The following is a 27,810-nucleotide window of genomic DNA, read 5'->3' as shown; positions in this document are numbered from 1 at the left end:
CAGGCGCAGACGCATCAAAAAAATTCCTCCAGACCCGGGTTGGACTTAATGTCAACACGAGTCAAGAGGATACGGAAGTTGCTTAGTGATGACAATCTAATACTAAAACTTACCGATATACAGCCCTTGGTGGGATAAAATCCGGGTCCGGTAACGTAGAACCGGCTGTTGTCTGTCCTGAGTCACCGCTAAAACGCCCCCCACATAACCTTGGAAGATGTTTGGAGAGTGGCAGGTTATAGGCCACCTGACGTATATCGACAGAAAGAAACACAGAGCATATCGTTCTTCGTAGCCCTGGGGTTTTCCAATATAAGGTCTACGGGCGTTTGACTTCTTAAGGATATATAATAAACACGTTGGTTGTAATCACATGTACTTTTATTCTAATTTTGTGCGCAACATATAAATTACAATACATTCCTTTAAATCAGTGCAGTTTCTTAGTTACTAAATTTTGTTAACCATAAATTTTCTACAGTCCCCTAAGCCGAATTTCAAATGGCAAATGTTTTCGCCACCGTTTGTCGGTACTTCGCGACTGCGCTTCCTATACTAATCTGGCAGTGCAACAATGTTTTCCTAAGTTTCAGTTTTAATTACACTAAGCCGACCGATTTGGTCAGTTTTGTTGGGGTGATAGCGAGGGGCGGACGTAACAACCATTTGGTAATCGACAATCATCAATTTCCGCTTTGTGCCGTATACGACAAAGCGCCGCTTGCGGCTACTACCATTCAACTGATGCTTTTGCTGGCAGCCAATCCAACAAAGTCCTTTCAGTTTGCTGCCGGCTAGCGGTATTCCAGTGAACTCCCTCTCAGACAGCAGTGCCATTAATCAAGTCATAGTGGTCAGTGTTGTTGTTGTTGTTATTGATGCCACCATTGCCATTTTGTCCAGCCATCATGGATATGCCGCTGTAAACACTGGCATGCGAACGCCGTCTTTCACGCTCAAGTTCCTCGGGGTCAAATGTTTCGCCCAATAAAGCGCTGGCTCGACGCTGCTCATCGAAAGCGTAGGCGCGCTGAAATTTCGGCGGTACGCTGACCACACTGCCACTACCGCCTCCACTGCCAATGCCACTGTCGGCGCCGCCGCTGGTGTTACTGCTGAAGGAGCGTGTCAAAAGCGCGTGTGCCAAGTGGGGAGCTGTTGCATGGTGCGTACGTGTCGGTGGCGCGCCCAGTTGTTGGATTTGCTGATAGTTGGGTGCGTAGCCGGATGGTGAGGACGGTATGGCGGCAGGCCAATGTACTGCTGGTTGCTGAAGTCTTCCATCATTGTTGTTGCTGTTGTTCTGTGGCCGTTGCTGGCGGCGTTCGGCATAGTTGCTGTTGTTGCGCGCCGCAGCAAGGTCTTCGCTGGATTTGTGCAACGCAAAGGCTGAGTTGTAGATTCCGGCGGCATGTGATTGTGACAGATAAAGATTTTGCTGTAGTAGTTGTTGCTGCTGTTGTTGATGTTGCTGTTGTAACATCATGTTTGTTAAGCGACTCTGGCTGCTGCTATAGTTGTTGTGTAGTGCTGAAGCGCTTGCGTGTAGCGAACCTGAGCCAAGGCTGTTCTGCGAGTTCGTGTGGCTTTTCAAAAAGGATCGTGGCAAAGTGCGACTCTGAAATATTTGGACGTTGGGTTGGTAATCCTGGTGTAGACGGTTTTGCGAACCATAGTAGGCACTCTTGGCAGCGGCGAAATAGGGTTCTCCGCTGCTAAAGCTGGGCGGTGGAGGCCAGATTTCCATTGCGGAGTCGCTGCGGTCTACAGCAAATGAGCTCTTCTGAGCAGTCTTTTCGGGCTGATATAATGCGGCCAATGAAAGATTGGAGTTGATTTTACGCAAATGAGCCGGCTCAACGAACATAGAGGAGCGACGAAGGTTGCGATATGTTGGGTTGGTTACATACTGAGGATTATCTGCAAAGAATGTTATTGATTAAGGCTCTGCTTAAAAATTCGTGTAGAAAGTTAAATTAAAAAAGAAAGTTCTTAAATGCGTCATGCCCTCATTCAATTTATAGCAATTTGACTGTGTGTGTATTACATTACTCACCTTGAATAACGTAAATGTGCTCATCCTCGTCTTGTAGCTGCGAAAATCCACCCTCGCCTTCATCATCCTCATCTGTTTCCCGCGGATTTTGCCGCTCGTCATCTACTTGGCAACTCTTTCTGGCAAAATCTCGACGTCCACCGCCACCTCCATTATGTTGTCCATTACCAAGATGACTTGTGGCTTTGTAGTGACGACGTTGTTGTGCTTCTTCGTCAGATGTCGCCGCCGTATCTTCTTCGCTGGCAATGAAGTAAATGTTTTTCGGCTTTGGACGCATGCCAGCACGTTTGCAGAACTCCTGAAAGAGTTCATCTTTAGTCTTACGTATGCCCCGCTTCAAACCACACAGTCGCTGTGGCTCATCATCATCGTAGCAGCTGTCGGACTGGCTGTCGGCCAATTGACGACGCCGTCGTTGACTCCTTTCATTTTCGCTTTCAGCGCCGCGTTCACTTTCGCTTAGTGTCACCACTGCTGGGTCAAGAGGTCGTGTGTTCGTCGCCATGTTGCGTCGGTTTCTGCGTTCAATGTGCGGTGTGGCGTGCAGAGAGTTGTGACTGGGGTAGATGTCTGTGGTGGTCGAGACGCTGCGGGTGAGCGGATAATCTTGCGTGAAGTCGCCAAATTGTGTGTACTGCATCGGCATACGAGGCAAGGTCTGCGATACGCCACCCATTTTCACGGCTGACGGCGGCGGCGGTGGCAGACCCGCAACCGAGTCAGTGTAGAGTTCATTAAGAGATTTGGCAAAGTTTTTCGAATGCAAATTGCACTTTGGCTGCTGTGACTTCTCGAAATAATACCTGCAATGTGTAAAGGGAAAACAGTTGTTGTACAGAAATGCCAAAGTGACTCAATGTAACAGTCAGTCAGTCAGTCAGTTGTTCAGCAAGCTAAGTAAATACATGTACATGGGCAAAAGGGGCAAAAATATTTCACCTGCGTTCCAAATCACTATTGACGAACGCTTCCGCTGCATTCGGATGCTTGCGACAGGGCACAAAACCGTGGGTGTGTTGCAACAGCTGCTTGCCATTCAATTCCATTTCGGCCGTGGTCGGCGGCAGACACACATTGTGCACCTGATGATGGCTATTAGTGCCTAGCCGTGGGCCTTGTTGAGGTTTGCGCACAGTGGGTGCGACCGCTGCCGACGCTGTAGAATGCTTGTAGCTTTTGTAGGTGTGGCTTTGTGGGATTTCGCCCTCTTTCAGTTTTTCCTGCAGATTGGTGATGTTGAAACAAGGCAGATGCTGTAAAGGCAGAGGTGTGAAATGTTCAAATGCATGTGTGGGCATTGTCCAATAAAGATGTGTGCTTTGAGGATATTGAACGGATGAGGAAGCGCTTGGTATTGTTCAAATGGAAATCATTTTCAGTGCAATATTGGGATTTGTTGCGGTTGAGCTTTCGATTAGTGTTGTATTTGTCGGGAGGTTTGAATGGACAGGGAGTGGGGTTAGTGCTGTATTTGTGGGGAGTTCTAATGAAAATGGAGTTGCAAAGTGCTATTTATTCTAATAAATGCTATTTTACCAGAAACGATTTTGAGGCTGAGCAAGTAAAAGGCGGAAAATAGCTGGGGTTTTAATGAACATTTCGGCTTTTTACAGCCTTGAAGCACTTAATGCTAGCTGTTTAAAGTGGCTTTAAGCTCTTTACGTTTAACTTTAACCTTATTTACCATACTCACGTTGTAGTATCCGATTTCTTGTAAGCTAATGTAGAGAAATATGTTCAAGAGTCCCACAAACTCTGTGGTTATAAAGCCGATCACGAATAAGAAGAAACTTTGTCCGTAGGTGACCTTAAACAGTGGTGGCTGCAAGCTGGAGCGCGAACGCAGCTTCGAACCGATTTCCGCCTTTAGTATGGATATGTAGGCAATCAGGCCGATGAGCATTAATAAACCTAAAATTAATCATTTCCCATATTCAGCCAAATTTTTAAAGGTTATGGTTTTGGACAACAGTTTTTTCAACGGAATAAAATTATATATTTCTTACTTGCCCCAAATAAAGTAAATATAATAGGTAGTCGAAAAAGCTTTTTCGTATTTTGTCAATAGATGTCATTGCAGTCGTATATCTCCAGTGTTACCAATCACATTGTGCCATGCCATATGGTGTTGGAAAGATGAGACTTTATGTTTCTTCAACCACATGCACTTCGCTCTTGTCGACCTATCGCTGAAAATTTCGATGAAGTTATGGAAAAGTTTGACCAGGACCATCACATAAGCAGTCATCACATGGCTAAGGAATTTAACATTCATCATCAAACGGTTTTGACCCATTTAAAAAGGCTGGCTACAAAAAGAAGTTCGATGATTGTCTGTGAAAAATGTAATGGACCGAATTAGCATCTGCGATTCTTTGCTGAAACGAAATGAAATCGAACCATTTCTGAAGCGAATGGTAATAGGAGACGAAAAGCGGATCAAATACGACAATAATGTGCGAGAAAGATCATGGTCCAAGCTTGGTAAAGCTCATCAAATTTTCGCAAGGCCAGGATTGACGCCTCGAAAGGTAATGCTGAGTGTTTGGTGGGATTGGAAAGGAATCAGCCACTATGAGCTGCTCTAGCAATCGAAAAAAACGACCAGAACTGATCAACAGAAAAGGCTTCTTCATCCATCAAAACAACGCTAAAATTACTTGTCGCAGTTTTTCGCCAAGAAACCAGAAAAGTTTTATACTGATGGAATAATGTCTCCAGCGGAAAATGGCAAAAAGTGGTCGACCAAAATGGTACATATTTGGTTCATTAAAGTTCATTATAAATATAAAAAAAAAAATAAGTTGAAGTTTGATTAGAAATACGAAAAGACTTTTTCGACCACCAATATGTGTACAAATGTTTTTCCGATAATATACATACATTAAATTATATCGTTTATTTCTGTTGATATATAAATTTAATTATTTCTTGTATTCATATATACATACATATATGCATATTATATATCTGTATAAAGCATTTTTACTCACCCGACACGATGAACATTATGCCCGCACTGAAGTAATATAAATTATTCTGATGCGAACAGGTTGGCACTAGGAAGACGATAAAGCTGATTAGAAGGAACACGCCCGACGCCAAAAAGAATGGACACGATTTGGTGACAGTGTCTGCAGAATTAAAGGAATACCTCTTAAATTTAAAAAAGTATTGAACTCTGATTTATGTATTTTCGAATAAAGGATTTATTGATAATGCACACACACACACTGGCATACATTAGAAACAAGCAATTATTGGGCTTTAACAATCAAATAAGGCATTTGAAGAATAATTGCAACATAGAAAAGAAAGAAATGTAGAATGTAGGAAAGTCTTCTGCATATACATATGTATATGCATATGTACATATGTACTTATATATTTACATACATTTATATTTGCATTTGTATGCGTGTTCTCTAAATTAAAGTTTATTTTCAATTGTAATTGTTTACTTGTCCAATCAAATTTATTGGTTTACCTGAAAAAATATATGTTTTTATATACACGCTGACATACAAATGTAACTGTTTTTTGTTAATTTAATCTTTGGATTTATGAATTCAAACGATTGCTTACTTTTGCTCTTATTTCTACGTTTATAGGCACATACCTTTATTTAAATTATTAGAGAAGTGTGCTAAATGGTCATGTATAAGCAATTGTTCCGATGAACATTGCAAGATTTATTGCTATTGCAACAGCAATAAATACAAAAGTTAGTGAACAAAATTTACATATTCAAAGAAAAATTTTTAACGAAAATTAATTAAAAAAACGACTCGTACAAAATGCTTTGTCTGTCATTTAGTGGAGGCTAAATATGTATATACCTCACCTGATATCATAATATATTTCCAAAAAAGTTTATAGCGACTTTTTATAAAACCTAAAACCTAACCTAAAATCTACATTTTTAAATCTTATTCTCTGCGTGCGATTTTAATAAGACATTCATTTGATAAAATTATTAAATTAAGCTTGGAGAAACAATCTTTGAAAAATAGTAAGACTTTTTAATTTAAATTTCGCATAAAAGCCCATTCGTCTAAATATTTGTTTTCTAGGTTGGTATGACTATCAGTGACATCTGTGCCTAATATCACGTTAAAATAATCATTAGTGCTTAGTATACGCTTGTCTTTCTGAAGTACATATAATATTCGGCGATTTTTACTGCGGGTGAAATTATTCAACAAAGAAGTTCCATTAAATTTTGTATGCGGAATCGAAATTCTGATGCCGATTGGTTCCAAAATCACTAATTTTTTTCGAAATGCAGCATTCAGTTAAGGTCTGTGAAATAATGTTCTTCAACTACCAGGATGTTATGAAACGTATTGTTACTGGCGATGAGTCTTGGATCTATGCTAACGACCCGGAAACAGACTATCAATCGGTCGAATATCGTGAAAAGTTGAGCCGAAGCCGTAAAACCCACCTCAAAGAAAGGTCAAAAATCAAGGTTATTCGATAGTTTACTTCGATTATAGAGATGTGGTGCACTCTGAACTCCTTCGAACCGACCAAACTGTCAACAAAGAATATTATTTGAGTGTTACAAGTCGTTTGCGCGAAGCTGTTCATAAACAAGTAAGGAAGGGCTAAGTTCGGGTGTCACCGAACATTTTATACTCTCGCATGACAAAGTGATAATCGAGATTTCATTATCCGTCATTTACATATTTTTTTATTTTGCTGTAAAATTAATTAGATTAGTATTTCCTGAGATATGGTTTTTGGGACCATAAGTGGGCGACGCCACGCCATTTTCAATTTTTAAAAAAAGCCTGGGTGCAGCTTCCTTTTGCCATTTTTTTCGTAAAATTTAGTGTTTCTGACGTTTTTTGTTAGTCGGTTAACGCACTTATAGTGATTTTCAACATAACCTTTGTAAGGGAGGTGGGCGTGGTTATTATCCAATTTATTCCATTTTTGAACTGTATATGGAGATACCTGAAGGAAACGACTCTATAGAGTTTGGTTGACATAGCTATAGTAGTTTCCGAGATATGTACAAAAAACTTAGTAGGGGCGGGCCACGCCCACTTTTCCAAAAAAATTACGTCCAAATATGCCCCTCCCTAATGCGATCCAAAAATTTCACTTTAATATCTTTATTTATGGCTTAGTTATGACACTTTATAGGTTTTCGATTTTCGCCGTTTTGTGAGCGTGGCAGAGGGCCGATTTTGCCCATCTTCGCACTTAACTTTGTTGCGAGAGTATAAAAAAAGGCCGGAATTATGGGCCGAAAACTCTTGATTTTTGAAAATTTTCGCCTTTTTTTCAATCAATATCGTGTAAAACTATCGTATTCACTTGATTTAGCTCCGTGTGACTTCTGGCTATTCAGTCAACCCAAACGGCCACTCCGGAGAAGCCGGTTTTAATCAATTGAAGCCAATAAAGGGTTACATGGGTTTACGGGGTTTCAAAAATTTTATTATCTTATTAAATTCAACAATAACTTAAGAATATTATCTTAAATTTTGAAGTTGCTCCGAGTAATAGTTTCGGAGATACAGCCTTGAGAACTTGTGCGCTCGAGGCTAGCTATGTTAAGTGCGCCGTCTTTAAACGCATTTTCCTCGGAACTGTGTTTTTGAAGTCGGTTGGCAAAATTTCTCGAGAACTACTCAACGAATCCCCATGAAATTTTACACAGGTCTTTGAGATACAATTCTTAAAAACTTGGGCGAAGGATTTTTTCCTATTACAACTATTAATTAAAAAAAATGTTGCGAAATTTTCACTGAAATTTTCATTTTTTTTTTTGTAAAAATTTCTGTCAAAAATCCAATTTTCAGTTGTCTTTCCTTCGTCCAAGTTCTAAGTTAACGTTTTAACTAAAACACGTATTTTGTTCCTTTAGATGATCATTTAAGGAGTTATCCTCCCAACACGGGTGCATCTTTTTCCGAGGGGTCACTGGAAATGGCGCCGCAAGGCCGAGTTTAAAATATTTGTTTCCAAAAATTTCAGAATTTCTTTCTAACAATTAAAAATTGTAATAAAATTCTTTATTTTTTAAGAAAAAAAAATTGTTGAAACATATGCCGTTTTTTACCTGAGGTACATGGGTTTTCCCTTAAGTTAACATTATTCGAAAACAGTGCCGCCCACAGCTTGGTTGGATCAGCTGTTTCATACGGTTATGACATCTTGACGATTAAGAAATGTTTCAAATATTTTTAAGAAAAATTTGGTTTTGTGTAAAATTATTTTAGTCTGCAGAGAAAAGTATTCTTGGCTTAATTTTTTGCACACTTTGGTAAGCCTCTAAATTTTAACCTATAGAGGATGTTAGATGCTCTCATTTAAAGAGCTGGTAAATATCTAACCTCAGTATTTTCTTGTTCATACGCTTCTCCTATGATTCTCTCCTATGGCTTCGCGGCAGTTGCGCTCTCATCTTAAACTCGCACTTTTGAATAATATTGAAAAGTGGTAAATTGTGCCCTGAATTTCCTGTATATTTTGCCATTTATCAAATTTCAGTGCAATTTATTTTTAATTTGCATAAATATTCAATAATTTAAACTCTCATTCACCGCCGAAGCTATAAAAAGCGGAGAGATTATCAAAAATGCGCGTTCATCTATTATTCGCGAGCTGAAAATGGGCAAGATTTAAAATATTAATGCCATTACTAAAACAAGCCTAACTTCATGAATATGTGTGTACATTTGTTCTTACACAGTTCGGCAGTTTTGAATTTTCTATCATATTCGGCTGGGTTGTGGGAAAAAAGAGCGAAAAATCCGAGCTAATAGTCTGATCTAATTTTCTTTGAACTCATAATTTTAATTACAATGTAATTAAAATAACTCTGATTATTTGAATGCAATTACACCAATAACAAATATTTGTTTGCTTAAATTTTTGATTTGAGTTCAACATTTTAAAGCGCAAATGTGGCAAATGTCTGGCCAACACAAGCGCTTGGACATGAGTAAATTGCCAGAATTAATTACTCGCACACTAGCACATACATATGATATACATACATACATCTGTGTGACTACGTAGGTATATTTTGTTTCAAAAATTATGAAGTAAAAACATGATGTGTCCTGCAACTGATTTCTTTCGAGCAGCAAATACTCTATTAGAGCCTAAACATTGCTTTAGAGAATTTAGAAAAGGGAATTTGAAGCTGAGAAGTCCCTTTGTGATTTCTTTCCTGGTTGTATTGCTAAATCCTGAAATGTATCCAACTCCAATATACATATTTATGTGCTTATGTGTATACTGGCATGTGTCCTATACTATATTTGTATTTATGAAAGAATGCAGCACCAAGTCTTCTTCGAGAGGATACAGCAACACCCTTTTGCAATTGCTTTATGCTCTAATTAACAATTTGACACGGAACAAAAACTTGAAACTCGTTTCGAAAAGAATGGATATATGTAGCTACATTGGTACATAGTATGTACATATGCATATGATGTTTATATGTAAACTCAACGAGTTCGAACGAAGTAGTCAAGGATGCGGGAGCAACACAAGCAGACAAAATATTTGTTAAGCGCTTAAAGCTTTCTTCTCCTCTTTGTTATTATCTTTTGTTTTTAAAAGCAAAAACGAAAAAAAATTAAGAAAAAAACGTTAATTTCAGTCGTCACAATGTTATAATACCCTTTCTTCTTAATACCATTCACATCCACAAAGTAATGATTCCCATCGTTCAGCTTGTATGACAGTTGTACGCTATTGTGATCCCATATGGACTGTTCCGTCATATGAGCAGCTTGTTGAAATCTCATATACCCCGTTAAGGGTATAAAGAAACAATTGAGGGTCCTCAATATTTATACTCTGCTAACGATTTCCAGTATTAGACCAAGTATCCGTTGGAGCCAAAGTGAGTAGGCGAACCATCCCGCTGGGTTTGGGACCAGCCACGTAAAAAACGCCCCCAATGAAAACTTATCAACAGCCTCGGATGAGAGACCCCCCTTTTGATGGCGACCATGGCAAACGCATTAAGGATTACGAATTGAGGGCATGCACCTGGAATGTCCGGTCCCTTAATTGCTGCCCAGGTGGTTGATGTCCTCGTGAAAATAAAGGCTGGCACATCACCGCCGTCCAAGAAGCGCGATAGACGGGACAACGACTGAGACAAGTATGTCAATGTGGCATTCACTACAGTGGCCATATAAAAGAGCGCAAGTTTGGTGTGGGTTTCGTGGTGGGAGAGAAACTCCGTCGCCGAGTATCATCATTCAATCCGGCGGATGAACGTCTAGCCACAATCCACATTAAAGCAAAGTTTTTCCATATATCGCTGATTTGATGTCAAAATCGTGATTGTCGATTTTAACACCAGGATGGACAAGGAAGGTATCTTTGGCAGAACGGTCGTGAAATTCAGCCTCTATGAGGAAACATCCCCAAATGGGTTGAGGCTGATCGACTTCACCGGGGTTCGAAATATGGTTATCTGTAGTACTAGATTCCACCATATAAATATGCATAAAGCTTCCTGGCGAAAAGTCACCAACCAGATCAATCACGTTGTGATAGACAGAAAACACGTCTCCAGTGTTTTAAAAGTGCATCCGCCCAGAGGTCCTAATATTAACTCGGACTACTATTTTGTTGCAGACAACATACGCACCCGCCTCTGTATAGCAAAAAATGCACGTCAACAAACACAAGGAAGGTTGGTCGTCGAGAAGCTGCAATCAAAACTAACAGCCGAACGGTTTTCTACTCGACTTGCACTTTTGCTCTCTGAGAGCACTCATCAGTAACTCGGTATAAGAGAACTGTGGGACGGCATTTCAACCTCCTTACGTACAGCTGCAAACGAGACCATTGATTTTCGGAAAGTACAAAAGAAAAGCTGGTACGATAAGGAGTCCCGTGTCGCTGCGGAGAGAAAATAGACTGCTTACATCACAGTCGACCACAACATATAAGGTATATATGTATATCGAGAGTTGAAGAGGGAAGCGAGACGCATTTGCAGACAAAAAATATAGAGACCGAAATGCGTGAGTACGAAGAGCTTGATAAGCTGGCCGACAGGGGTAATGCTCGAAAATTCTACGAAAAAATGCGGCGACTAACAGAAGGTTTCAAGACCGGAGCATACTCTTGTAGAACCCCCAACGGTGATCTGGTGACTGATGCCCAGAGCAAACTGAAATTATGGAGGGAACATTTCTCCAGCCTGCTGAATGGCAGTGAAGGTATAACATCAGGAGAAGACCATGAAGAAGTCCGAATAGCCACTCAAATGAAGAGTCGTTGAAGCGAGACAATTTTTCTAATTTTTAGGTGTGTCTCGCGATCGGGGGCAGTCAGATTGTCTCCAGCCGTGTTGGAAGGCCTTCCATTTGCCTTTATTTCGAATAAATTGTTCTAAAATTTGTAGCCATTGAGTAACTTAAGAAAGCCAAAACAATGAAATATTATTCATTCGTTTTCAGTTGACGTTGATTTTTCTGCGTACCTGTATATATGAGTTGACCAAGTATAAAAGTAAAGCATTTGATAACTCATATGATGCTCATTCAACTCATAGACACTTGCAGTTTAAAGTGAGGTTATGTGGTTTGCTTTTCGTAATTTAAATATCAGATTTATTTCAATGCATTGTTCACTGTTAACAAATTTTTTGTGAATCATATCACACACACACAATTTGAGTGGAATTTCTATTAGATTAAGCCATTTCAAAACATTTTCACAATTTTCACTGAATGTGCATATGTATTTGTGTTATTTTAATTGAAGTAATTACGTCGAACTTCCGCAAAAAGTTCTAAGAGCTTTTCCCCGCTGATGTGTAAATATCCATGAGCATATAAGTATATAGATATTTATAACTTCTAATACAAGTACTGCTACAATGATGCGCTTATGCAGAGCACCGTTTTGAATGCCATTACAGACCTTTTTATTCCGCTGCTTTGCTAAATTAAATTAACTGAAATGAATGAAAATGGTCAGCGGCGCACCGAAGACTTTACAATACACACGTGCCTGGATGCGCCTCAAACACCTCGCAGCGCTCATCGACAAGTGAACGCCCCTCAATGCGAGTGAGATGTGTGTGTGTGTGCGCGTGAGCGGGTGTGAATGAACACACACTTCACGTGCGGCCACAAAGGGGAGCTCAACGCGGGGAAACCACTAACAGCTACTTACACGAGCGCCATTCACTTTGTGCACTCCACTTGCCTGAATGAGTGTGAGCGTGTTCGAGAGTGTGTGAGTTTAGTGCTCGTGTTGTGTATACGCCTGTGTGCACGATGAAGAGTATTGACACTTCCGCTCTAATTACTATGATTTTTATATGCTCTGCTGTGAAGCTAAAAAATTCAATATAAAATCGTCGTTTAGGTTGGGTATTGATTGGAAATGACAATCAACTGTCTGGCAGTGCATTACCCCGTGGCACTGTTTCTCATACGCCCGAGTAACCCCGAAATAGAGCGATGACCAACTAATATGCCAGCAGGCGCTCATATTTTCATACACATGCATGTGGCCATGTGTGAGCAGGTAAGTAGGGTTGGCTGCATGTGTGCGCGTGTGTTCGTATGCTCACGTGCGAAAGATGGAAAAGTGAAGAAAAAGTGTTGTAGTGTGCATGTGTGTGTGTGTGTAAAGGACTTTGTGAGCTCCTTTGTGGTTAGTGTTGAATATCAAACTTGGCACGCGCTGTGGAGTGAGTGTGTGGAGTGTGTGGAGTGTGTCTCTTATTTGTCTGTGAAGCTATTTTTGTGTAGGAAAATGAGTATGTGTGCTGCAAGTTTGAATTGTAAATATTTAAAGTTTCAAAGTTTTTTTGGAAGTCACGATACAAAAAGCTGATAAAAGTTACTCTAATATTGGGTAGTCGAAAAAGTATTTTCGTATTTTGTCAATAGATGTCGTTACAGTCGCGGAACAGTAGTGCTAATAATTACATTGTGTCATACCATATAGTGTTGGAAAGGTGATATTTTAAGCTTCATTTAACCGAAAAAATACAATTCGGGGAAGTTGAAAAAAGTGACAGTTGTTCAAAAATGAGTGAAAATATTGAAGAAATTCGCTATATTTTTTTGTTTTTGTTTAAAAAAGGGAAGAATGCCGCGCACGCCACCAATGAAATTTGTGAAGTTTACGGAGACGATGCTGTATCAGTTCGTGTAGCACAACAGTGGTTCGCTTCGTTCCGTTCTGGAAATTTCGATGTGAGAAATGCATCTCGATCGAACCATTTCTGAAGCGAATGGTAACAGGAAACGAAAAGTGGATCAAAAAAGGCAAAAATGTGCGATAAAAGATCATGGTCCAAGCGTGGTGAAGTTCAACAAGTGGTCGCAAAGCCAGGATTGATGCCTCGAAAGGTTATGCTGAGTGGGATTGGAAAGGAATCATCCACTAAGCTGCTCCAGCCTGATCGAATTATTGGTTCTACATTTTACTGTCAACAACTGATGAGATTGAAGCAAGCAATCGAAAAACAATGGCCAGAACTGATCAACAGAAAGGGCTTTACCTTCCATCAGGACAACGGCAGACCACACAGATCTTTGATGACTCGAAATACGAAAAGACTTTTTCGACTACCCAATATTAATGCTTTATGCATAGCAATAAGTTGCTGTTAAGCAGAAAGTAAAAATAATTGGCTTAAAATTGTATATAAATGTTTTACAAATTAAAAATTGATGCAAAAATGCTTAAGGGCCGTAAGCCGCACTGAAAATATATCAAATAAAATCCAACGCATTTGTTAGCAACTGTAGGACATGAGCACTCTTTAACAGCCTTGCTCAAGTGGCAAGGACACGCATGTCGCGCACACATGCGACATGTGTACGCTGCAATGCAAGGATAATGTGTGTCAGGAAAAGGACATATAAAAACAAAGAACAACAAAACCAACTACCTTCAACGACAAATGAAGTAATTTCATTATTTCTTTTTTGTTTCAAAGAAGCATATGCGTGTATGTGTGTGTCTACTTACAACAAGCATACCCATACATCTACAAAAACATACACATATAGAACATATGTATATATTTACAAGCAAAATAAAAACAAAAGATGCGAAAGAGTTGCTGTTGTGCGAAATGGCATCCACTTACATGGAATCGCGGGCGTGGAATCGTGCGGATCAGGCTGGTAACCCTCCTTGGGGAAGTAGTCGATTTTTATGCAGTTGTATGTGTCCACTCCTAATTTATTGTGTGCGATTTTTGTTCATGGTTTCAACATTTGTTTTCCAGCATTGCATTGGTTGTTGTTGGCGTGTTGTTGTTGCATTGTGCGGCGAGTGGTTAACATTGTTGTCGATGTGGTTCATGTCATTATTTCATTATTATTGCATTGTTAGTCGAATGGCGCAAGCACAGTTAAATGGTTTCCATTTATTTATTTGAACCGTTAGTTGGTGGTTGTACACACACACATTCCGTTATTTTTCCATCGTTATATTTAGTTGTTGTTAGCATGAAACGAAAGTGAAAGAATGCATTTAAGAGTTGGAAATAAATTCAATTTTTTAGAAATTGATTTTACAGTTTTATTTATTCACGAGATTACATAATATTTAAAAATTTTTGTGCAAAAATAGTGTTGCAACAAGGTCTCAAACAAATGATGGTTGAATCGCAATAAAATTATTTATAGTCATATGCGAAAGATGCTTAAGTCGACTTAAGTAAATTTAGATATTTTAGTAAAGACCTCGATTTTTTTGTAATTAGCTACTTATTTCCAATCTTATTGTGTCAAGCTGATCAGAAATCTACATTTAAGTTAAATCATGTTTATTTAAGCGGTATATCCTTTTCAAGGCACAAAAAACGTGTTTTATGCGAAGCGACATTTTATTTAATAAATAAATAAAAATAAGGTACTCTTATAGAATTTAATGTAACTTAATAATCGGCTATTCCTTTTGGTGAATCTTTTGGATACTTTCGCTAACGTAGCTTCCTTCCAAGAGAATGTCCGAAAAAGGTCTCAGGCGGTGAGGAAGATTTTTTTACTTAAAATAATTTTAAAAATAAAAACCAAAAGAATTTGTTATGAAAATAAATAAATATACGTAAAGATCGTGGAACTAGTCGTTTTCTTTTACAAAATGGCAGCTTTCGGAAAATTATATATTTTTTTTTAATTTTCAATGACGCTCCTAAGGGAAGAAGTAACGTCTACTAAATTCTTCGATTGTTTCCTTTATAGTAAATAACTTTAGATCCCAGTGGAGGATATCGTTCCTCACATAGAAAGGAGTCCCCACTATGGTATGTAGAGCTTTATTTTTAAAAGCTTGAATTACTCTTAAATTTGTATTCGTTACTATGCCCCAGATTTGAATGTCACACGTCCAGATCGGCCTAAGTATTACCACATAGATTTGCAGCTTATTCTTCTGCGCCAACTTTAATATTAGCGTTCTGTAATCCCCAAATACTTTGCCTATGTGTTTGTTGGTAATAACTGACCATATAAAGCCATTTGAAGGCAATTTTTGTGTTAGAGGGTATATACCCTATACTAATTGTACGGATTTTTCAGTGTTGATCTCAAGGTTCAATTTGGTGAGCCACGATTCTAGAGCATTCAATTGCATCTACAGTTTTCTGCAAGCAGTATTAGGGTTGCCAACTGATGCTAGCAGTGTAGTATCATCAGCATAGGTTGTTGTCATTGTGGAGTCAGAGTTGATCACTGAAAGTTGTATAAAGAATGTAGAGCACAGGCACGAATACCCTACCTTAAGGCACGCCAGCACGAACGATCACATGTCAAATGAAATTTATGATTGTTGAAATAGATACTGTAGAAGAGCAGGAGGAGATCAAAGCATTGACAAATAAAAAGTTACCAGCATGATTATCGTTCGCTCAGACTTTATCATTTCCCATCGCAATGAAAATGTGCTGAGGTCATTTTAATTCTTAAACTCGTGAAACTTGATCATCTGCTTAATTCTTATCGACCAATTAGTCTACTGGTAACTATCTCGAATATTTTCGAAAGAAGAAGACAAACAGCTTATTCCAAATCATCAGTTTGGCTACAGAAAATTTCATGGCTCAATTGAACAAGTAATAGGGTTCAACACTTTATAACTGATGCTATGGAAAATAATAAATACTGTTCGGCTTTATTCCTTGACGTCCGCAAACATCTGACAAAGTCTGACAGCTAGTCCTATTATTCAAATTAAAGGAATAACCCACCTTATTATTTTCTGCTAAAGTCTTACTTGCGCAATCGGACGTTCGTGTTTTGTGAAAAAACTTCACTTCAGACTGGCTGGAAAATTGAAGATCTTGTCTTTTCAATCATTATGCGTAAAATATGTCTAAAACGGTCGTGTAAAACAGTTAAGTCGATCGGTGCAGCTCTTTGAGAGATATTTTCCTTTTCGTCTGCCTAAATCCTATCAATATACTTTTCGAGAAAAGTTATTATACTATTTTCTATATATTTTTTTTGTACGACCGTCGATAACATCTATAACTCTCCGGAGGTTGTCACATACTCAATTCCGAGAGTCTTGCTTTAAATATTCTGTCTTCGCCAGCTTTGAGCGTTAGTCTCATGTCAGACATTTTTCATATGGAAGTACTATAAACACAAAATTACTGAGTTTATTTCGAAACAAGCGGTTTGCAGATATCTCATCAGAGTAGTGCAACTTCTTACTTCAATGCTACCTGGATCAGTTTTAGCACAGTGTGACTAATTAATCTCGAATTGGAAACACAAAGGCAAAGAGTGGAAAAAATTAAATACTTGAAAATTATTACATTTTATAACTATTTCCAGAAATAAAGGAATTACTTTGTGCAAACAATGTTGTCAGTCTGCTTAACAGTGTGTTCGATTCGTTACTCTCTAAAGCTTTCCATTAGTTAAAGAGTCATAGAGCGATATTCATTAAACGTTTCGTTCTTAAAAACCCGCCATAAAATAAATGAGCCCATTTTGAATGTAAAATGCGAAATAAAAGACAAATATTATGGACTTTCACAACAAGAAGTCATATGAACGATTTTTAATTGAAGTTTTAAGAATTTGAAACAAAGTTGTCTTTTATGTTCTCAAAATTTGACAATTTAAAGTTAAGTAGTCGCATAACTTAAGTCAACGACAAATTTAACTGAGTTGATTCCCATACTTTACCATTATTTTAACGTCGTGCAGTTTCTATGTACATATGCATACTAGATATACTCTATATCTATATGTCCAGAGCTGAAACTACGCAACAATTTAATAAACTTCAAAAACCACCAACCGTAAGAAAAATGACAAGACCGAATGTCTCGCGCTTTTTAATTACTTTGCGGCGCATGAGTAACGGTTGCTGTTACGGAGAGCGATTGCAGCATTGAAATTGATCCGATGCACAACAACAATGAATGCGAGAACAATGAGACAGCTTATCAAAAATGCAATTAAGTGTGTAATTATGAAAGGGAAACCACGAAAACGGCGAACTGCATACAAAGAAAAAAAAAAATAATTAATATGAAGTGTAATAAAACCACTTAGGCGGAAGGCATGCTCACAAATACACACGCATGAATATGCGATTGTGAGGTTAATAGCCACCGTTATTGGTTTTGCTTTTGTGGTTAGCGTTTTGTTCTTATGTGGGAGTGAAATGTACATATATTTATAAAAATGCTTGCTAATTATTGTCAGGGCCGGCCTGAGACAATTTGTCGTACAAGGCAAAAAGCAATTTCTCCGACCCTTCTAAGTATTTTTTCCCTAACATCATAATTTAATAGATTTTTTTTTTGAAAATTATTCATGTAATCTCATGTCTCCGCATTAAAAAGTTTGAAGCCAGATCGATCAATTTGTGATAGGTGAACGACATGTTTCTAGTGTCCATGACGTCCGTACGCTTCGAGAACCTAACATCGACTCGGACCACTATCTTGTTGTAGCAAAGATGCGCGCCCGCCTCTGTTCAGCACAGGGCACGCCCTTCAACAAACACAAGGCAGGTACGACGCCGAGAAGCTACTATCGCAATCTACAGCCAAACGGGTTCCTACTCAAATTGCATTACTGATCTCTGAGAACACTCATCAGGAACTCGGTATAAGTGATTTTTGGGACGGCGTTTTAAGGTTTTCGTAAAGGTTGAAAGAACAGCTGGTATGATGAGGACTGTCGTGTCGCAGTGCAGAGAAAACAGACAGCCTACCTCGCAATTTTGCGATCGACCACAACACGAGCGGGGTGGGATCCCCCAAAATTCCTCCCTAGGCGATTGCCTAACTTGCCTATATAGACGGGCCGGCTCTGATTATTGTTTATGAGAACTACTCTTGGTGCATGATGAAACAGAGAGGTGTGAGAGTTGCTTCCATGCTGAGTGTTGAGTTTTGTTCATGGATTTTGATCTCCAGTATTATCAGGAAAATCGGAAATTTTTATGACTTTTACCCATCGAACAGTAAAGTTTGCTCTTTTCTACCTCTCTTTTTTTTTTCTTAGTTCAATTCTCTTCCAATTCCTTTCTCAATTCATACAATTAGCATCCGTGCATTTTATAAAAATATAATATTTCTCTCCATTTATTGGAAATCGAGTTACAATTGCGGAAGGGGAAACAATTTTCTAGCGGTTAACCAAGTTCTGTGGTAAGTTAACATACATTTTTCTTTAGGAAGCAAAGTTTGCTGTGATAGAGTTGCCATACACCCAGAAAAATAAACACTGTAATCCACTTTTACTCCAAATGGTGAGAGAAACCCCACTGGAAGGCAGTATTTTTCACGGAAATGAGTAGCGAGCCATCAAAAAGGAAAAACTTTTGGTTAATTCTGTCGTTAAAATATTTTAGTAAATTACTACCTTTGCATTTGGTAAAAGTAAAATCTTCAGTTTGAACAACGGTAACTCTGCTCACTTCGGTTGGCACTCACCATTCACTAAGTTGTCAACAATTTGCGATCTCTGCCAGTGGCCAGCCACCAACCGCCGTACGCCAGCAATGGCAGATAACTCACTCGTGTAGCTTCCGCATATTGGCGAGGCTGCTGCTGGCTGCGCTGATTGTTGACGGGCAACTTTGGCGGATGCGCAAATTATGGCCAACCAAGAAAATCGAGTTGCAGCAACTTGGCAATCTTTCATCTCTATCTTTATGGTAAATTGTATGAATGCAGAAAGTAGTTTTAAGTGCCGCACATTCATTCAGTTTGAATGCGTCTTCTTGATTTATTGTAAAGCGAGCAGATTTAATTTGATTCATAATGCGTCATTGCCTCATAGAATTTCCATTCGATTTCGATTTCGATTTCGCAATAAATGGAGTTCTCTAATGGAGTTCGCAATAACTATGGTGGTTACAAGCACTTGCAGCTTTGATTGATAGTCTGAAGACTTTGTGTGTATATTAATATCAAGATATAGATTTTATAGTACCAAGCTACTATATACGCTAAGACCGTTATTTTTGATTGTGTTGTCAATATAAAGCTCGCTCTTGCTCATGCATATTATTTGTAGTTTGGCTGAATTCTTTTGAAGCAGTCAGTATTAAATATTTGAAGGGTACAATTAATTCAAAAAATATTGCCATAAACCTTCAGACCAATATCCATTTTTTAAATCTTAATATAAGATGTTTGTTCAAAAATTGTGCAATATATTATATAATAATTTAATAATTTGTATATGACTCCTGCGCCAGCACTTACCTTGCAAGGCGGTACATAAAATCCACAGACTGGATTTAGTGTATTTCGTTATGTAGGCGCCATCGTCCATCATATTAAAATTGGCGGTGCCATTGTAGTTGGCATTTGGCAGTTTTTCTTCGGTGAAAAGCCACTGTGGGCCAGCAATTGCCGCCATCACAATGGCAACTGAAATGCTGGAGGAGAAGAGAAAAAAATATCAGTGTCTATAGTAATGAATTAGATATTATTTGATAAGAACGAAATCGGAATATAAAGAATATAAAGAATATTTTGCACCTTTGAGCACTCTTAGAATCATGCTTAACCCTTACATTCTGAAATGTTAGACCCATATTTCCAGCTTTAAAGAAGTTTATTACTTTTTGCCTAGCAAATTTTACTGACACAACTTGAGGCGTAAAAATATTGCATTCACCTAATGGCCGCCTTTATGCATGCCTTTATATCTTAAAAGGCTAACAATGGTTGTAAGTCACAGCAAACATATTACTACAGATGCTTCTTCATAGAATTTAACCCAAAAACTGCTCAAGCACTTAATAACTGAAATACCTAGAGTCTACACAAAGAGCAAGTTCCGAAAAAAAGTGATGGTCATCACCCACATCTCTCATTTTTGCATTCTCCGCCAACTCCTTCATTCTTCTGCTCTCGCTTTTTTACTAACCAAATCTCAACTAATTAAGCTGCGAGTGTGTTTTTAGTTTAAAATAATCTTGCTCGCTCCCAACACGCTGCCGAATAAAAAGCGGCTACTTCTACAATTTACATATGTACACACGGCACGTAAGTAACGGTAAATGCATATGTGCACTTATCAATGTACATATGTGGCGCGTGTAAGCTGCTGAGCGCCTTTTAGCACAAAGTCATAATTCTGCTCGCTTTAGCCTTTTTCATCGCTTAAAAAATGCAAGTGCGCCAAGTGAGCTTTTGCCTGCGGCAACGAAAGCAAAAACCAGCAATATTTTTTATTTATGACTTTTTTTTTGCTTTTTTTAAGGTATGCGATTATGTTATTCTGCAACTGGGGCAGCGCGGATGACTGCGGAGATCCGTTATAACTGTTTGTAATTAATTTGATTTTTGTTGCTTTCATTTGACACCGCATTATCTGAGCTCTTTAGTGTAAACTCTCCGCACATTTCATGGCATTAATTAATTATCTGCGCTAGAAGAGTTCATCGAGATTTAACACACTTTTTTATATTGTGTGAGCTTCCTAATAAACTTGTGTGTGTGACTTGTACATGATAGTTTGAAGTGAGCTTTATTTGAGCGCTGCTTTGAACTGCAGAAAATGGGTGGGTAAACTTAAAATCGCTTTATTAAATTGCAATAATCAAACTGTTAATTAATTTCACATTTTTATCAACGGCAATTAATATGTGGCATACTAATTTAATGGGTTAAATTCATTATTTCATTAATTGCAAGATATAATAGACTTCATATTTATCGTCACGTATTATTGTAGAAAATTTGCTAATTGACTAAATTAAGTGGCTGTCTGAAACATCAATATTTCATTTGTAAACAATTAATAAATATAAGTAGTACGAGCATATCACAATGGAAAAAGGACCTTTGGTCTTCGAAATTATGGATAAACCTTCTCCAAAATTAGTCTGAAAGTTTTGTAGAATCATTTATTGCCATAATGTTCGTTTTGAAATCTAGTAAATGTTGCTCGATCAACTATTGATTGTTTGTCCAATCGTCAACGTATCTTCTTATTAAGTGATTATTATTATCTACTAAGAGGCGGTAATCAGTGTGTCCAACTCAATGACGAACCAGCTAAAATTGTATGTACAAATTTAGCTTGTATAGTCGTGTTTCCGCTCGCTTTAGAAATACCCATAAATTTTGCACCAGTTTTACTTTCAGCAGTATGCCAACTTGGCATTAGAAGTTTTACTAGAAATTGTATAAAACTAAAAATGACAACGGGCTTCAATGGTATGACGAGACTGTCAATGAATTTGCCATAATTAAAAATCCACATCATTCGTTTTTTGAACGGTGGCTGATATCTGTATTTTCAAAAGGCTGACTCATTTCGAAGTTCCCTAATTTTTGAAATAAAATCGAAGAGAATTAGAATTTAATAGGGAATGTTTATTCACATTCGAAAGAACATTGTTCGCCATTTATTTTTGGAAGATTATCTCTTCCAAATGTTGGCGATGGTTTGGTTTTCGATAACTCATTTGAGCAATTCCACTGGTAACTGGCGATTGACACGCGTGATCTTTTGCTTCAAGTCCTGAATCGCAGCGGCACTGTCCGCATACACTTTAGACTTTACATGTCCTCACAGAAAAAAGGTCTAACGGTGTAGTATCACTGGGTCTTGGTGACCAACCGGTTCTCTCAATAAATCCATTGATTGATTCGATGTCTTAGTAGTGGCGTTGTTTTGTTGAAACCAAATGTCGCCAAGATCAGTAGCTTCAATTTCGAGCATCATAACGGTCGCCATTGACGGGTACGTTCTCACCGGCATCATTTTTGAAAAAATATAGACCGATACTTCCACCGGCTCACAAACCATATCAAACTGTTGTTTTTTTTTCTATGAAATGTCAGCCCTCGAATTTCTTCAGGTCCCGAATGTCGCTTGAGAAGGTCGAGCGGCTTCAGTTCTTGCACAATCTTTATTTTGTACGCTTTCAATTTCAGATCTCGGCGTTAAATGCGTCAAGTCGTTTCATACGTCAGTCCGAGTTGCAGCGATCGACTCTCCACTGTCTTCGTGTACACCCTCGGGTAGGCTCTATATTTTCTTCACTGCGTGCTGGACTTGGTCTATTTGGTAGAATATTATCCAATAATGAATGATGGGTCTCAAGATGAGTGATGTTGTTGCGAATATTACGCTCAGTAGTTGGATTATGTTGACACAGAAAAACTTTCTTTACAGAACGGGAATCGTAAGAAAGGTTAACGATTTGTAAGCGTTGGTCAGGTATAAGTCTTTCCTTGATGAAATGCCAAACAATACTGAACAAAAATAACATGACAACTTGACACAACTCACGCATGATCTGTTAAAAAAAGCTATTGAAAAATGTACCTCCACTTGGATCCCCCGTTATAACCATGAAAATGTGGCAAAGACGTTTGTAAAAGGTGTGGTTATGTTAGAGGCACCTTCCTATCAACCTGTTATGAATTATGATGTGACGTCAAGGGGAGTGATTATCTTTTGAGTTAGGCTCTGTAATGGAGGGATGTTGATGATTTGAGTTTTTGAAGAAAGCGTTCTGTTTCGATATTTCTTATGATAAGTTATATTGAAATAGGAAAAAAACTCCCGCTGCTCTTTTGTAACAATGTATATGTGTAAAGAATATTATAAAATAATACTAAGCTTGGTCTATTGTTGTTAGCCTTTAATTTCTATAAAAGCAATTATTACACAACATCAAGTAAGTGTGTGGCGCGTATAAAATATGCATGTCGCTCCGAAAATAACAACAACCACAAAATGTGTGTGTACTCACCTCGCCGCAACAGGTGTCAGTATCCACAAATAGCCACCGTTGCCGTAGCGTTGTTGCAGGCCATTGTTATTGCCGCATTGTCGCATGCGTTGTTGTTGGTAGTGACTCATCCGGCCGCCCGGCCTCGTTACGAGAAATTCTCGAGACTTATGCATTTGCTGCGGTTGAATGCCATTTAATTTATTCGATTTCGAGTGCGTGGCGTTGGCGCTGGCGAAACCGCCATTCAAATCGCTTGTTAGCGACGAGTTGCTCCGGCTGCCTTTGCGGTCTGCTGCTGCCAGCGCCGTCGCCGAAGGCAGGCTGCCCGAAATCGTGTTAATGACACCGGATGCGGTAATGCCGTTCAAATCCCGATTGTTTTTGTTGTTGCCGGCGCTGCTGTTGCGCTGCAGTGCGGCGGCTGGCATGGAGCGCGGCAGCGTGCCATAAAGCGATTGTTGCGACTTCTGTTGTTGTAGTTGCTGTTGGAACTGCTCTCTGCGCCCAGTCTGCGTGACGCTGCCGCCGAAATTCGCTCGTTCAATTGACGCCGTTGCGGTGAGTTTATGCGGCTGCAACGAATGATTGTGCAACATGGCGGAATTTGTAATGTTGCACGGTTGCATTGTGTTTTGTGTGCTGTCGGTGTGTGTATTCGTGCCGTTACTTATGCCTCCACTAGTCGTGTTGTTGTCGTTGGACAGTGTTTGTTGTTGTTGTTTGCTTGTTAATTCGCCAACTGCGCCGTTGGTACGGATGTTGTTTGCCTTTGTTGTTGCCGACGTAGTTGCATTTGTCAAAGTTGAGGTATGAACTAATATTTTCGGCTTTTGCTGTTGCCCGGATTGTTCTGCTGGCTGCTGTTGCTGTGGTTGTTGTTGCCTTTTCGCATCATCAACATTTTTATGAATTTGCGGCTTTGTATTCACATTTTGCGAGCATGCAACGCGAAAGACATTCGGCACGGTGTTGTGTTCGCGCATAATAATTCCACACTTTTCGTACACAACGACACCTCGCTAAGCACACATACACACATACGCATAAAAATTTGTGTGCCGTGTGTTAAATGCACGCGAGGGTTTGTAGTCAATGAATTTTATAGCCGCGCCGTAAAGTATGCAACACACACGCGCAAAACACTTTTTCGTTGCGTTTAAGCGAAATTATTGGAGTTTCACTAAAAGACAAACAACAAATTGGCATTTGATCTCGTTTACAAGCAATTCAAGGAAATATTTGTTGCTGCAATGCATGTTTTTAACTGTGTAAGTGCCAAAGAAAAGTGTTATTGATAATATTTTTTGTGAAACACTATTTATACAAAAATAATTAAATTCTTCAAGAGAATTTAATTAAAAATTTTTCCATAAAATTTTTATTTTTAATTTTTTCGTATAAAATTTTGAAAAAAATTTGCATTTAAGCCTTCATTCCACAGACGCATTTTTTATGTTCTAAAATGTATAAAAGGTCTATATATTTACTTTGATCGGCAATTATGTATGGCAGCTATATGCTATAATGGTGCGATCTTAACATTTAATTCGGAGAGTAAAGCGTCACTTTGTATAATAATTCTTGCCAAATTTCGGGTAGATATCTTGTAAAATAAAAGCGGTTTTCTTCCAAAAACTTGATTCTAATCGTTCAGTTTGTATGGCAGCTACATCCCACAATGGTCCGATCTAAACAATTTATTCGCAGAATATAACGATATTTTTAATAATATATCATGCCAAATTTAGCGCAGATATCTGCTGAAATAAAAAAGTTTTCCATACAAAGACTTTTTGGTTCTGATTGCTCAGTTTGTATGGCAGCTATACCCTATAGTGGCCCAATCTTAACAATTTATTCTGAGAATATAGCGTTGCTTTAGTTAGTATGTCATGCCGAATTTCGTGAAGATGCCGTTTCAAATAAAAAAGTTTTTCATGCAAAGACTTTTTGGTTCTGATTGCTCAGTTTGTATGGCAGCTATACCCTATAGTGGCCCAATCATAACAATTTATTCTGAGAATATAGCGTTGCTTTAGTTAATATGTCATGCCGAATTTCGTGAAGATGCTTTTTCAAATAAAAAAGTTTTTCATGCAAAGACTTTTTGCTTTTGAACGCCCAGTTTGTATGGCAGCCATATGCTGCAGTGATCCGATCTTAACAATTTATTCGGAGAATAGGGCGTTACTTTAGATAATGTGTAATAATGAATTTTGTGAAGATGTATTTTCAAATAAAAAAGTTTTCCATACAAAGCCTTTTAGGTTCTGAACGCCCAGTTTGTATGGCAGCTATACCCTATAGTGGCCCAATCTTAACAATTTATTCGGAGAATATAGCGTTGCTTGAGATAATGTGTCATGTCGAATTTCGTGAAGATGCATTTTCAAATAAAAAAGTTTTCCATACAAAGACTTTTTGATTCTGATCGCTCAGCTTGTATAGTAGTTATGTACAGTTATAAATATCCGATCTAGACGGTTACTACAAAGCTATTTAGGGAAAAAGCTAATCAGTTTAATTTTTGGTACAAACTCGTATTAAATTATTTTATATTTGGCATGTGGGTGCTAAGAATGCGTTTTGCACAAGTTTAAAGAAAATGGTCGAAAGTACACCGTGACGTATGAGCAACAAATACTTTTAGAGCTTGTATGAATACTCAGTGCACTTGATGCACTACTTTAACTGCGTGTAACCTTTAAATGCTTGTTTGTATGGAAAAACCAAGACGACCATTTTTGTAGAGGGTATTTTGTATGAGGATATTCTCTTCTTCAAAGTTAGAGGTTCACTTGTTTAAAGAAAAACATTAAAAAATTGTATGTACAAGAGAAAATAAATATAGTTTACGTACGATTTTTATATTAATTAGATAACCAAATTGTGTGGTATGAAATTTTATTTAAAAATGTTCACGTGCTGAGCTCAATTCTTGAACTGATCCATATGGAGCCCCTCAATATTATCCCCAACATCGGCATTTTCACGCTTCAAGCGTTAATCTTTACATATTAGACAGGCATAGTCATCAATCAATTTCGTCCATTTCCACATTACAACATTTTTTTCCTATTTTCGAAAATCAAATTAATTAAAAATCAGTAAATTTTGGTGAAATCGTATTTATATTTTTTATTAAACTTTTTAGCTTTCACAAATTAAAAGTTTATGTTCTAATTTACTAAAACCGAAAACACAGCGGTTGGGGTTACTAGTCTGCTGAAAGCATTTCTCAAGTGAGATTTGTATGAGAAATTGGCAGCAAATATTTAAATAAGCGCTCGTGCTATAACTGTAATTCTAGTTAATTAAGCTCTCTCCGACAATTTAATAATTAGTTTTGCCTGCTGCTGCAAGTCTTCCAACAATTTATATAAAAGCAGAGGAAGCACCAAGCATGTTTATGCAGCAAATGCTGAGTGAGTGGTGAGTGTACGGTCAAGAGCACGATATCCACTTTCGCATTCACGAGCAATTAAGTGCGTTTGCAATCGAGAATGCAATCAAACACGTGTGCTGCATTCCTAACGGTAATTAGATGGAAGTAAATGGATGGAGCTAGTAATTCATTAATGAATGTGAACGATCCTTGGTTGCAAGTCAATGGGCTGCTTGGCGTTCCGGTTGCAGGCAACTCATTAGGGGAATGCCGCAGCCCATTGCTGCCACATGCACTGAGGGTGACAGCAAAGTCACCAAGGGGGATTAATTATGCGTTTAATATAAATGCATTTGACGCGTTTTCATTATTTATTTGGGAATTTACAGCGCCGTTTACGCCTGCGAACTCATTTACAAAACATTATGAACTTATTATTATGTAGTTTAATGGGATAATTTCCGTAATTGGTTAGCACACACCCTAACGGATATTAAATATTTGTTTTTGTTGTTGCTTTTTTTATTCTCATTTATAATATTTTTAAACACTCGAATTCAGCGCCGAATATAGTAGAATAGCACAGCAACTGTGTCGCGACGCATCGCTTAGTGAAACTCAGCTGTTTTCCGCTTCCCGTTTCCGGTTTCCGCTACGCGCTCATTTTTCATTTTTCACACACGGCTGCCTGCTACAACGCGTTGCACGTGTATGCGTGCTCAGCAACATACAGGCTCATATATAGTTGTAGGTGCCGTTACACTTACGGTTCACTCAAAAAACAGACACTCACCGATGTGGCAGCACGGCACTATGACGCGACTAAGCTTTCCGGGTTCACGTGCGCTGCGTTCCAATGTCGTCGACTGACTGTTCACAAAGTGATGAAAGGGTTTGTTTGTTAGCAGCGGAAGCTGTGAAAAGGATTTAACAACTTGCAACATGTTGCAAGTTTGATGTGCCACAATGCTTGGAGCAAGTCGCATACAACATGGTCGTTAGAGCAATTTTGTTTGACAAACACTGCGCCACTTTTTTCAGCTATTTGCTTTTATAAGATAACTGAAATTGACTTAACTAAGTATGTGTGGGCTTAGCAAGGGTGCAATATAAGCTGAAAAACTAGTACCGTGTAAGTTTGTATGGTAAGGTTACATGTAAAGTTTTT

General features: G+C 38.4%; 1 protein-coding gene across 2 annotated transcripts; it reads right to left on the bottom strand.

Annotated features, from left to right (window-relative positions):
- Positions 1-363: 363 nt before the first annotated feature.
- On the bottom strand, positions 364-27,476 carry LOC120775892. 2 transcript variants are annotated; one of them, XM_040106282.1, is made up of 9 exons: positions 27,436-27,476; positions 23,276-24,437; positions 19,764-19,939; positions 14,169-14,258; positions 5,053-5,193; positions 3,753-3,970; positions 2,999-3,312; positions 2,057-2,862; positions 821-1,920 (listed from the first exon to the last, which is right to left on the bottom strand). In XM_040106282.1, the coding sequence occupies exons 2-9, from the start codon at positions 24,238-24,240 to the stop codon at positions 821-823; spliced, it is 3,810 nt and encodes a 1,269-aa protein (XP_039962216.1). In that variant the 5' UTR covers positions 24,241-24,437; positions 27,436-27,476. The 2 variants fall into 2 exon arrangements, with proteins under 2 accessions (XP_039962217.1, XP_039962216.1); XM_040106283.1 differs by lacking the exon at positions 27,436-27,476 and having other exon boundaries at positions 364-1,920; positions 23,276-24,240.
- Positions 27,477-27,810: the final 334 nt, after the last annotated feature.

Source organism: Bactrocera tryoni, chromosome 4 (assembly GCF_016617805.1).
Source record: "Bactrocera tryoni isolate S06 chromosome 4, CSIRO_BtryS06_freeze2, whole genome shotgun sequence".
In the NCBI taxonomy this organism is placed as follows: Eukaryota; Metazoa; Arthropoda; class Insecta; order Diptera; family Tephritidae; genus Bactrocera; species Bactrocera tryoni.
This window is presented reverse-complemented; position numbering and strand designations above follow the sequence as displayed.